This window comes from Anomaloglossus baeobatrachus, chromosome 10 (assembly GCF_048569485.1).
Source record: "Anomaloglossus baeobatrachus isolate aAnoBae1 chromosome 10, aAnoBae1.hap1, whole genome shotgun sequence".
Lineage (NCBI taxonomy): Eukaryota > Metazoa > Chordata > Amphibia > Anura > Aromobatidae > Anomaloglossus > Anomaloglossus baeobatrachus.
This window is the reverse complement of record NC_134362.1, coordinates 191,866,981-191,880,690: the sequence shown is the minus strand read 5'-3', so window position 1 is coordinate 191,880,690 and position 13,710 is coordinate 191,866,981. Positions and strand designations below refer to the sequence as shown.

At 47.8% G+C, this 13,710-nt stretch overlaps 1 protein-coding gene across 2 annotated transcripts in view; it reads left to right on the top strand.

The window, feature by feature from the left end:
• The window catches only part of MARVELD3 (MARVEL domain containing 3), a 29,806-nt gene that overhangs the window by 5,818 nt on the left and 10,278 nt on the right, over nucleotides 1–13,710 (top strand). For both annotated transcript variants that reach the window (XM_075326044.1, XM_075326043.1), the window contains exon 3: nucleotides 8,326–8,435. In XM_075326044.1, the coding sequence (XP_075182159.1) occupies nucleotides 8,326–8,435 (110 nt within the window). The remainder of the gene's footprint in view (nucleotides 1–8,325; nucleotides 8,436–13,710) is intronic.

The window sequence follows — 13,710 nt, the reverse complement described above, 5'->3', positions numbered from 1 at the left end:
TCTGCCTATACACCCCCCGTGCTCCCACGGGCTCCTCAGTTTTTTGCTTTGTGCGAAGGAGGTCAGACACGCACGCACAGCTCCACAGATTGGTCAGCAGCAGCTGCTGACCATGTCGGATGGAAGAAAAGTGGGCCCATATAGAGCCCCCAGCATGCTCCCTTCTCACCCCACTCTTGTCGGTGGTGTTGTAAGGTTGAGGTATCCATTGCGGGTACGGAGGCTGGAGCCCACATGCTGTTTTCCTTCCCCATCCCCCTCAGGGCTCTGGGTGAAGTGGGATCCTATCGGTCTCCAGGCACTGAGACCGTGCTTCATCCACAACTCCTGTGGAGCCTGCTGGATAGGAGCCGGGTATCGTTCAGGGACATGGCCCTGCTACTTGGAGGTACTCTGTATCCCTTTGGGGACAGCGCACAGCAACACTCCAGCTTTGCTGGGTGTGCTAGTGCACCGGGGACCGCGGCGCTGACCGGGTTAATATGTGCCATTACACACTCAGCGTTGCTGAGTGTGTTTATGTATAGGGACTGCCGCACTGACCGCCGCGGCCATGGAAACACTGCGGCGCGGCTGGGACTTGTAGTGCGCCGGGGACTTTCACGCCGGCCGCGCTTTTACGGCGGCTGCGTTTATTACTAGAGTCCCCGGCTTTTTGCGGCCTAGTTTCCTTTCCTCCCGCCCACAGCCCTGACAGGCAGGGGAAGGGCGGGACGCTGCACAGAACGAGCAGCACTGAGGGCTGGAGCATGCTTTGCATACTCCACCCCTCTCACTGTGCACAGTGCGGGCACCAGTTCCCGCTCTTTCTGGGTCACGCCCACGGCTCCCTCCTCTCCTCAGGACGCCGGCAGCCATTCCTGTCAGCTCCTCGGACGCTGCAGAGGGGGACAAAGTCTGGGAGACCCAGGCAGGGACTCTGGTGGCCTCACAACCGCTTTAGGCGGGTGGTAAGCAGCACCTGTGGTGCTAGCCCCATTGTGCAGTAGTGTAACATTATATGTTTATGGTATATATTATTATTATTATTATTATTTATTATTATAGCGCCATTTATTCCATGGCGCTTTACAAGTGAAAGAGGGTATACGTACAACAATCATTAACGGTACAAGACAGACTGGTATAGGAGGAGAGAGGACCCTGCCCGCGAGGGCTCACAGTCTACAGGGAATGGGTGATGGTACAATAGGTGAGGACAGAGCTGGTTGCGCAGTGGTCTACTGGGCTGAGGGCTATTGTAGGTTGTAGGCTTGTTGGAAGAGGTGGGTCTTGAGGTTCCTCTTGAAGCTTTCCACGGTCGATATGTTTTACACTGTATGGTGCACAGTTGATTTCTGGCTATATACCCTATTGTGTTACTCAGGGAAGATAATAGCATGGCACCCACGAAAGGCAGGGGTGCCAAAACACAGGCTTATTATGCTGCCTGCGCCGCATGTACGACCCCGCTACCGGCAGGTTCCACTGACCCTCATTGTGTGCACTGTTCGGCCCCTGTGGCACTTACTCAGCCGGAGCCTCTGCTAGGGGGGGCCCAGGGGGAGCCACCTGCTAACACTGTTCAGGTGACAGGGACGGAGTTTGCAAAACTCTCTGAGACTATGGCTAAGATACTAGAAGCCTTGCAGTCCAGGCCGGTATCTCAGCACAGGGACTCTGTTGAATCTTTGTTCCCTGGCCCACCTCAGCTGGACCAACAATGTCCTCCCGGGGTATCTCATGGATCCCAGGCTGAGGGTTCTGACACAGACCCCAGCCCCAGACCGACTAAGCGAGCTCGCTTAGATTTTCCCTCGACATCATCATATTGTGCAGGGTCTCAGAGGGGGGAATCTCTGGTTGATGATGCGGAGACAGCTGATCAGGATTCTGATCCTGAGGCCGCTCTCAATCTTGATACTCCGGACGGGGACGCCATAGTGAACGACCTTATTGCGTCCATCAATCGTATGTTGGATATTTCTCCCTCAGCTCCTCCAGTGGAGGAGTCAGCTTCTCAGCAGGAGAAATTCCGTTTCAGGTTTCCCAAGCGTACACCGAGTATGTTTCTGGACCACTCTGATTTCAGAGAGGCAGTCCAGAATCACCATGCTTGTCCAGATAAGCGTTTTTCTAAGCGCCTTAAGGATACACGTTATCCTTTTCCCCCTGACGTGGTCAAAAGTTGGGCTCAGTGTCCCAAAGTGGATCCTCCAATCTCCAGACTGGCAGCTAGATCCATACTTGCAGTGGAAGATGGGGCTTCACTCAAAGATGCCACTGACAGGCAGATGGAACTCTGGTTGAAATCCATCTATGAAGCTATCGGCGCTTCTTTTGCCCCAGCGTTCGCAGCCATATGGGCGCTACAAGCTATCTCAGCAGGTCAAGCGCAAATTGACGCAGCCACACGCACGTCCGCGCCACAGGTGGCGTCCATAACCACTCAGACCTCGGCATTTGCGTCTTACGCTATTAATGCTGTCCTGGACTCTGCGAGCCGTACGGCGGTTGCAGCCGCCAATTCGGTGGTACTCCGCAGGGCCTTGTGGCTACGGGAATGGAAGGCAGATTCTGTTTCCAAAAAGCGCTTAACCAGTTTGCCAATTTCTGGCGACCGATTGTTTGGCGAGCGTTTGGATGAAATCATCAAACAATCCAAGGGAAAGGATACATCCTTACCCCAGCCCAAACCGAACATACCCCAACAGAGGAAGGGGCAGTCGAGGTTTCGGTCCTTTCGAGGCGCGGGCAGGTCTCAATTCTCCTCGTCCAAAAGGCCTCAGAAAGATCAAAGGAACTCTGACGCATGGCGGTCTACGTCACGTCCTAAAAAGGCCACCGGAGGTGCCGCTACCAAAGCGGCTTCCTCATGACTTTCGGCCTCCTCACTCCGCATCTTCGGTCGGTGGCAGGCTCTCCCGCTTTTGCGACGCCTGGCTGCCACGGGTAAAAGACCGTTGGGTGAGAGACATTCTGTCTCACGGTTACAAGATAGAGTTCACCTCTCGTCCCCCGACTCGATTCGTCAGGTCATCCCCGCCTCCCGAGCGAGCCGAGGCTCTTCTGCAGGCGCTGGGCACTCTGAAGGCAGAAGGAGTGGTGGTCCCTGTTCCTCTTCAGCAACAGGGCCACGGTTTTTACTCCAACTTGTTTGTGGTCCCAAAGAAGGACGGGTCTTTCCGTCCTGTCCTGGACCTGAAACTTCTCAACAAACACGTAACGACCAGGCGGTTCCGGATGGAATCCCTCCGCTCCGTCATCGCCTCAATGTCCCAAGGAGATTTCCTTGCATCAATCGATATCAAAGATGCTTATCTCCACGTACCGATTGCTCCAGAGCACCAGCGCTTCTTGCGCTTCGCCATAGAAAACGAACACCTGCAGTTCGTGGCACTGCCGTTCGGCCTGGCAACAGCCCCACGGGTTTTCACCAAGGTTATGGCTACTGTAGTAGCGGTCCTCCACTCTCAGGGTCACTCGGTGATCCCTTACTTGGACGATCTCCTGATCAAGGCACCCTCTCAAGAGGCATGCCAACACAGCCTCGACGCTACCCTGGAGACTCTCCAGAGTTTCGGGTGGATCATCAATTTTCCAAAGTCAAATCTGACACCGGCCCAATCGCTCACATACCTTGGCATGGAGTTTCATACCCTCTCAGCGATAGTGAAGCTTCCGCTGATCAAGCAGCGGTCACTACAGACAGGGGTACAATCTCTCCTTCAAGGCCAGTCACACCCCTTGAGGCGCCTCATGCACTTCCTGGGGAAGATGGTGGCAGCAATGGAGGCAGTTCCTTTCGCGCAGTTTCACCTGCGTCCTCTTCAATGGGACATCCTACGCAAATGGGACAGGAAGCCGACGTCCCTCGACAGGAACGTCTCCCTCTCTCAGGCGACCAAAGCTTCCCTTCGGTGGTGGCTTCTTCCCACTTCATTATCGAAGGGGAAATCCTTCCTACCCCCATCCTGGGAGGTGGTTACGACGGACGCGAGTCTGTCAGGGTGGGGAGCGGTTTTTCTCCACCACAGGGCTCAGGGTACGTGGACCCAGCAAGAGTCCTCGCTTCAGATCAATGTTCTGGAAATATGGGCAGTGTATCTTGCCCTGAAAGCGTTCCAGCAGTGGCTGGAAGGCAAGCAGATCCGAATTCAGTCGGACAACTCCACAGCGGTGGCATACATCAACCACCAAGGCGGCACACGCAGTCGGCAAGCCTTCCAGGAAGTCCGGCGGATTTTGATGTGGGTGGAAGCCACGGCCTCCACCATCTCTGCAGTTCACATTCCAGGCGTGGAAAACTGGGAAGCAGATTATCTCAGTCGCCAGGGCATGGACGCAGGGGAATGGTCCCTTCACCCGGACGTGTTTCAGGAGATCTGTTGCTGCTGGGGGGTGCCGGACGTCGACCTCATGGCGTCCCGGCACAACAACAAGATACCAATGTTCATGGCACGGTCTCAAGATCCCAGAGCTCTGGCGGCAGACGCCTTAGTTCAGGATTGGTCGCAGTTTCAGCTCCCTTATGTGTTTCCTCCGCTGGCACTGTTGCCCAGAGTGTTACGCAAGATCAGGGCTGACTGCCGCCGCGTCATCCTCGTCGCTCCAGACTGGCCGAGGCGGTCGTGGTACCCGGATCTGTGGCATCTCACGGTCGGCCAACCGTGGGCACTACCAGACCGACCAGACTTGCTATCTCAAGGGCCGTTTTTCCATCTGAATTCTGCGGCCCTCAACCTGACTGTGTGGCCATTGAGTCCTGGATCCTAGCGTCTTCAGGGTTATCTCAAGACGTCATTGCCACTATGAGACAGGCTAGGAAACCAACGTCCGCCAAGATCTACCACAGGACGTGGAAAATTTTCCTGTCGTGGTGCTCTGCTCAGGGTTTTTCTCCCTGGCCTTTTGCCTTGCCCACTTTTCTGTCCTTCCTTCAATCTGGACTGGAAAAGGGTTTGTCGCTCGGCTCCCTTAAGGGACAAGTCTCAGCGCTCTCTGTGTTTTTCCAGAAGCGCCTAGCCAGACTTCCACAGGTACGCACGTTCCTGCAGGGGGTTTGTCACATCGTTCCTCCTTACAAGCGGCCGTTAGAACCCTGGGATCTGAACAGGGTGCTGCTGGTTCTTCAGAAACCACCATTCGAGCCAATGAGAGATATTTCTCTCTCACGCCTTTCACAGAAAGTGGTTTTTCTAGTAGCAGTCACTTAACTTCGGAGAGTGTCTGAGCTAGCAGCGCTGTCATGCAAAGCCCCTTTCCTGGTTTTTCACCAGGACAAGGTGGTTCTGCGTCCGGTTCCGGAATTTCTCCCTAAGGTGGTATCCCCCTTTCATCTCAATCAGGATATCTCCTTACCTTCTTTTTGTCCTCATCCAGTTCACCAATGTGAAAAGGATTTGCACTTGTTAGATCTGGTGAGAGCACTCAGACTCTACATTTCTCGTACGGCGCCCCTGCGCCGCTCGGATGCACTCTTTGTCCTTGTCGCTGGCCAGCGTAAAGGGTCACAGGCTTCCAAATCAACCTTGGCTCGGTGGATCAAGGAGCCAATTCTCGAAGCCTACCGTTCGGCTGGGCTTCCGGTTCCCTCAGGGCTGAAGGCCCATTCTACCAGAGCCGTGGGCGCGTCCTGGGCTTTGAGGCACCAGGCTACGGCTCAGCAGGTGTGTCAGGTGGCTACCTGGTCGAGCCTGCACACTTTCACGAAACACTATCAGGTGCATACCTATGCTTCGGCGGATGCCAGCCTAGGTAGGCGAGTCCTTCAGGCGGCGGTTGCCCACCTGTAGGAAGAGGCCGTTTTACGGCTCTCTTACGAGGTATTATTTTACCCACCCAGGGACTGCTTTTGGACGTCCCAATTGTCTGGGTCTCCCAATGGAGCGACAAAGAAGAAGGGAATTTTGTTTACTTACCGTAAATTCCTTTTCTTCTAGCTCCAATTGGGAGACCCAGCGCCCGCCCCTGTTTTTTTGTGTACACATGTTGTTCATGTTGAATGGTTTCAGTTCTCCGATATTCCTTCGGATTGAAGTTACTTTAAACCAGTTTATAATTCTTTTTCCTCCTTCTTGCTTTTGCACCAAAACTGAGGAGCCCGTGGGAGCACGGGGGGTGTATAGGCAGAAGGGGAGGGGCTTAACACTTTTAAGTGTAATACTTTGTGCGACCTCCGGAGGCATAGCCTATACACCCAATTGTCTGGGTCTCCCAATTGGAGCTAGAAGAAAAGGAATTTACGGTAAGTAAACAAAATTCCCTTCATTCTTGTACATAGGGGGTAGTATTATAGTAGTTATATTCTTCTACATAGGGAGCAGTATTATAGTAGTTATATTCTTGTACATAGGGAGCAGTATTATAGTAGTTACATTCTTGTACATAGGAGCAGTATTATAGTAGTTATATTCTTGTACATAGGGGGCCGTTTTATAGTAGTTATATTCTTGTACATAGGAGCAGTATTATAGTAGTTATATTCTTGTACATAGGGGGTAGTATTATAGTAGTTATATTCTTGCACATAGGGAGCAGTATTATAGTAGTTATATTCTTGTACATAGGGGCAGTATTATAGTAGTTATATTCTTGAACATAGGGGCAGTATTATAGTAGTTATATTCTTGTACATTGGGCAGTATTATAGTAGTTATATTCTTGTACATAGGGGCAGTATTATTGTAGTTATATTCTTGTATATGGGGCAGTATTATAGTCGTTATATTCTTGTATATGGGGCAGTATTATAGTAGCTATATTCTTGTACATAGGGGTAGTATTATAGTAGTTATATTGTTGTACATAGGGGGCAGTATTATAGTAGTTATATTCTTGTACATATGGGCGGTATTATAGTAGTTATATTGTTGTACATAGGGGGCAGTATTATAGTAGTTATATTCTTGTACATAGGGGGCAGTATTATAGTAGTTATATTCTTGTATATGGGGCAGTATTATAGTAGCTATATTCTTGTACATAGGGGCAGTATTATAGTAGTTATATTCTTGTACATAGGGGGCAGTATTATAGTAGTTATATTCTTGTACATAGGGGCAGTATTATAGTAGTTATATTCTTGTACATAGGAGCAGTATTATAGTAGTTATATTCTTGTACATAGGAGCAGTATTATAGTAGTTATATTCTTGTACATAGGAGCAGTATTATAGTAGTTATATTCTTGTACATAGGAGCAGTATTATAGTAGTTATATTCTTGTATATAGGGAGCAGTATTATAGTAGTTATATTCTTGTATATAGGGGCAGTATTATAGTAGTTATATTCTTGTACATAGGGGCAGTATTATAGTTATATTCTTGTACATAGGAGCAGTATTATAGTAGTTATATTCTTGTACATAGGGGCAGTATTATAGTAGTTATATTCTTGTACATAGGGGCAGTATTATAGTAGTTATATTCTTGTACTTAGGGGCAGTATTATAGTAGTTATATTCTTGTATATAGGGGGCAGTATTATAGTAGTTATATTCTTGTACATAGGGGCGGTATTATAGTAGTTATATTCTTGTACATAGGGGCGGTATTATAGTAGTTATATTCTTGTACATAGGGGCGGTATTATAGTAGTTATATTCTTGTACATAGGGGCACTATTATAGTAGTTATATTCTTGTATATAGGGGCAGTATTATAGTAGTTATATTCTTGTACATAGGGGCAGTATTATAGTTATATTCTTGTACATAGGGGCAGTATTATAGTAGTTATATTCTTGTACATAGGAGCAGTATTATAGTAGTTATATTCTTGTACATAAGGGGCAGTATTATAGTAGTTATATTCTTGTACTTAGGAGCAGTATTATAGTAGTTATATTCTTGTATATAGGGGGCAGTATTATAGTAGTTATATTCTTGTACATAGGGGCGGTATTATAGTAGTTATATTCTTGTACATAGGGGCAGTATTATAGTAGTTATATTCTTGTACATAGGGAGCAGTATTATAGTAGTTATATTCTTGTACATAGAGGACAGTATTATAGTAGTTATATTCTTGTACATAGGGGCAGTATTATAGTAGTTATATTCTTGTACATAGGAGCAGTATTATAGTAGTTATATTCTTGTACATAGGAGCAGTATTATAGTAGTTATATTCTTGTACATAGGGGGCAGTATTATATTAGTTATATTCTTGTACATAGGAGCAGTATTATAGTAGTTATATTCTTGTATATAGGGGGCAGTATTATAGTAGTTAGATTCTTGTACATAGGGGGCAGTATTTATGGAGTTGTCCATCTTTGTGATTTCTTCATACGTCCTTCTTACTCATTGGTGCTCCTAATCTTTATAACGATTCCCCTCCAGGTCTTTTTCTCCCCATGGCCCCGAGTTCCACGATCTGGAATATTATGAAGCTGAAAGAGAAGGCGGCATCTTAGATTGCCACAAGTGCAGATACCTGTGCACCGGCCGAGGTGAGATACTTGTAGAGTAACATCGTATACTACAGATGAATGTAACCCTTTATTTCCTGGGATTATAGTTTTGTATTGCCCCATACAGACGCAGAATCGGTGTATACTGTAGATAACATTCCGGAAGCTAAAACAGGAGCGACCTCCGTCCTCCTAAAGTGGCTTTTCCTCTTCATGCTGTGATTAATGTTTTTTTTTGCAGTATTCTGTACAAACCTCAAAAAACCCGTCTGCCCCGCTCGCTTTCTTCTCCATTGTTCTTCTAATGAAATCAGAGGAAATTTCCAGGAGCGCGGATACAGCTCCCTCCTGATTTGTGCAGAACTGCATGTCCTGATCTCCGCAAAGAGGAAAATACCGTACTGTAGGCAAATAATGCACCGATTCCTCCATCTAATGAGCTGTCATTACATAATGACGTCAGTGACCCCATTATCTGTTCTGTGCCGCAACATCAGTCGCATCGCTGGACTAAAATGTACTTTTAATATCTGCCAAATCTGCACCCTTGAAGATGCCATCCAGTTAATAACATACTCGGATTGGTGCAAATTGACCAGGTACATCGATGACGTCCGTATTCTGTAGCCGCTTCACCGGAGCCTTGGGAACCACCTCGTTTTAAATGACGGCATCCATGGCTTTGTTTTTGATTAACCAACCTGAAACGACGTTGCATGTCCAAAAGAAGAGCCGCAGATGCTGTCAGGTCAGTAGAGGTTCTCCGAGCTTCCATCCTGCGGCCACAGGCTCCTGACACGGCTGATGGACTGGAGTCCTGCAAATTGATTTGCACCCTCTTTAGTGATTGCTGGTGGCCCAACCTCTCGGGCAGGGAGTCCAAAGTCTTCTGTGTGATTGGAGAAGACGCATGTCCAAAATAAGAGCAACAGATGTTGTTAAGTCAGTAGAGGTTCTCCAAGCTCCTGTCCAGGTTACTGACACGGCTGATGGACCAGAGTCCTGCAAATTGATTAGCACCATCCTTAGTGATTGCTGGAGGTCCAACCTCCGGGACAGGGGGTCCAAAGTCCTCTGTGTGATCGGAGAAGACGCATGTCCAAAAGAAGAGCCGCATATGCCGTCAGGTCAGTGGAGGTTCTCCAAGCTCCCATTCTGCGGCCACCGGCTACTGACACGGTTGATGGATCGTGGTCCTGCAAATTAATTTGCACCATCTTTAGTGATTGCTTTGTGTCGAACTTTAGGGACAGGGGGTTCAGAGTCTTCTGTGTGCTTGAGAAGATGCATGTCCAAAAGAAGAGCCGCAGATGCCGTCAGGTCAGTTGAGGGTCTCCGAGCTCCCATCCTACGGCCACCGGCTACTGATACGGTTGATGGATCGGGGTCCTGCAAATTGATTTGCACCATCTTTAGTGATTTCTGGATGTAGAACTTCTGGGACAGGGGGTCCAAAGTCTTCTGTGTGATTGGAGAAGTCACATGTCCAAAAGAAGAGCCGCAGATGCCATCAGGTTAGTAGAGGTTCTCCGAGCTTCCATAATGCGGCCGCAGGTTACTGACACGGTTGATGGAGCGGGGTCCTGCAAATTGTTTGCACCATCTTTAGTGACTGCTGGGTGTCGAATCTCTGGGACAGGGGGTCCAAAGTCTTCTGTATGATTGGAGAAGACGCATGTCCAAAAGAAGAGCCGCAGATGCCGTCAGGTCAGTAGAGGTTCTCAGAGCTTCCATCCTGCGACCACAGGATACTGACACGGCTGATGGACCAAAGTCCTGCAAATTGCTGGAGTGATTGATGGGGGTCCAATCTTTGGGACAGGGGGTCCAAAGTCTTGTGTGTGATTGAAGCAGTGCTGAGCATGTGTGACCAATGCTTATAAGCACTGGGCACAAATGCTCGGCTCCAGCCACCTGGCCATGCACAAGCTATGGCTGTCAGTGAGTTCATGCGTTTTTAGCTGGGAGTGTGGACAAAGTGGCGGACGGACTCCTCTGTAACTGCAAACAAAAATTCCAACTGCCAAATTCCAACTTCCTGATCCTTCTCCGAGTCAGGAGGCCCCTATACACATCAGATGGCCGGGCGGTACTGTCAATATCTTGGGGTTCAGCTGACTTTTCTCAAAATATGCTTTTACTGCCTTGACCTGACACTGTGGACTTTAAACCCTATTTTTAGGAGGACTCTCAGGAGCTGAAATCATGAAAATGTAGTCATTTTTTTTCGGGCAGCGCTCAGCCAGGCCCCTCTACAGATGTCCGCACACTTTTCAAAAAGTGGAAAGAAACCTACAAGTTGCACAAATTTTTTGCCACGTTTCAGTAATTTGTTAATCAGATTTTTGGCACACGCTGATTAATGAATAAGCCCCTTGATCTTCAGTTTTTTTGCTGTTGACGTGCCATAGTATGGTAGACAGTGGCATCCGTCTTTGGCTTCATGTTTGGGGCATTCCCCCAAATCTTCGGCTTACACCTGTTTTTACAGAAAGGTCTTACAGATTACTCCATTCTTGAGTATATGGAACTACTACCCCCAGCATGCCGGTGTCCTCTTGTTTGTCCTTTCCTTTCTCGCTGTGTTCGAAGTCCACAGACTTCGATCGCTGCTATTTCCAGGACTTTGCACCTTGAGTCGGTCTCCGCTTACTGCATTTCTTCTGGTATTTTTATTTGCATGTTAACACTCATAATTACTCATAATTATGTCTTGTGAAATGGAAGGCAAGTATCAATCTAACCAAGATAAGCCTGGATCTTGTGCGTTTCTATCAGTGTTTTCCAACCTCTGGTTTATCTGCAGGTACAAAACTACAACTCCCACCATACATGCCCGGGTACGGTGGGAAATGGAATTTTGCAACAGCTAGACAGCCACATGGTGGTCAGTTTCTGATAGCAGTGAAAAAAAATGAATTACTTTGTAATAATCCCTGAGCCCTCCTGATTCTGCCACTGTTTTCCGTTTCGCTCTGCGTCGCTCCATTGCTGAGATATTCACATTTGTTACTGGAGCGCACTAGGTGAAATCTCTGCTTGCAGTCCAACTGGGCGTTTCTTCAGAGTCTTCTCTAGGGGTGTATACCTTCACCCCTCCCTCCTAAAAGCTACTAATCACAGCTCGGTAGCTGATCTAATAGTATAGAAGTCTCAGATGCTGCCGAGATGTGATTGGCCGCATTTGGTAGGGGGGGGTGAAAGTGCTCCGCCCCAGAGAATACTCTGAAAAAAACGGAGATTTCACATATTACGCTTCAGAAGTATCAACTGTGAATATCTCCGCAATAGAGCGACGTAACGAAAAACGGAAAAGAGCAGCAGAATCAGGGGGGCTCGAGGATTTTTACAAGGTATTTAACTAAGTTTTTGAGCACGTGACAGGTCCTCTTTAAAGGGTATGTTAATTTTTGTTCCTATTTCAAATTTCTTCCTACCTCCTTAGCCTCTCACGGTGACCCTTAGAGTAATCGTAAAAGCTGCAACACCAACAACATTGGAGAACAATACTAAAACTGCTGCAAAAAAACCTCAACAAAAATGGAGTTGTTACTTATATGAACCAATCATATTCCAGCTTTCATTTTTCAGGGGTGCTTTGATAAGTGAAAGCATCTACCTGATTGGTTGCCCATATTTCTTTAGCGCTAGAATATGTAAATCTCCCGCGGTGGTCTCTCTATGGGACCCTGGTGCAACAACTGTGAGGGGCTGCAGTGGTAAACCATAAACCACGGCTGCCAACAGTCCCTTCAATTCTTGGAACGGCTGGACAGACAGCAGAGACCTACTCCGATTACATTAATGGTTATATTGTGGCAGTATGCCATCACTTTCTGTGATAGGCATGCGCCATTAATCAAGAAAATCTAGAAAAAAAAAATTGGAACGAATTGAAACAGCATAAAAGAAAGTCTGCCATGTTTTTGCAAATAAACTACAGAAATAACAAAGCAGCCGGAGGATGAAGGAGGCAACTTACCCGTCAGATGGGAGAAAGGACCCTTTAAAGTGACCCATGCACACACAGATCATATAGAATGTTATTTAAAGGGGTGTTCCCAAAATGTGAACCTATCACCTACCGATATCATAAGACAAAAGTTCTTCAAACCACAATCAGAACCGGAGTTGAATTGATGGTTGCGCATGTGCCGAGCTTTCCATTCACAGTCTGTGGGACTGAAGAAGGTAGAGTCCGCAACAATCCTATCTTATAGGTAGGTGATATGTTGTAATTCTTGGAACAACCAGGTGGTTTTTGCTTTCAATTTATTTCTGCTGCTCCACTGAGTATTTCGTTTCAGTTTTTCAGAAATCCGCCACATGGTTCCAAAAGGTATAAGCCTTTTTATTCAGTGATAACTTTTATGTTGGTTATTATGAGGGCGTGACTCACAGGATCCTCCTGGGTATGGCTCACAGGATCATCCAGGGCGTGTCTCATGGGATCCTCTGGGGATTCTGTGAGCTCTGGGGTGTGGCTCACAGAATCCTCTGGGGTGTGACTCACGGAATCATCTGGGGCGTGACTCATGGGATCCTTTGGGGTGTAACTCACAGGATCCTCCTGAGTATGACTCACAGTATCATCCAGGGTATGACTGAGGATCTCTAGGGCATGGCTCACAGGATCCTCTGGGGCGTGGCTCACAGGATCCTCCTGGGTGTGGCTCACAGGATCATTCAGGGTGTGACTCAGGATCTCTAGGGCGTGGCTCACAGGATCCTCCTGGGTGTGGCTCACAGGATCATTCAGGGTGTGAGTCAGGATCTCTAGGTCGTGGCTCACAGGATGCTCCTGGGCAGAGTTCACAGGATCATCCAGGGTGTGACTGAGGATCTCTAGGGCGTGGCTCACGGGATCTGCTGGGGCATGGCTCACAGGATCATCCTCTAGGGTGTATCTCATAGGATCCTCTGGGGCGGGTATTTTGGCTCTTCTGCATTCTTACCCTGTGAACCACACCCCCTTGCTAAAAAAAAACATAATTAGCACTAAATAAAAAAGCCCATATCTCTGATATCATATGGCGGATTAACAAAAATTTTAATACTTGGGAGCAGCGGGAATAAAAGAAGAGCAAAAACTGTCCAGTGTAGACCCGGGTGACGAGTCCTCTTTAATTAATATCACTCCTAAACAACCAACTGCTATCCAGCAGAATTAATGCTGCTATAGTCTGTATGGGACAGATGACATCTCCTTCCTGCCGGCAACGGAGCTGACAATCTAAAACCTTATCCTCTTTAATTTTTTTTTTAAATAACAAGCTCTGCTCCCTGAGTCTACCCCTCAGCTCTCCGTGTCTAT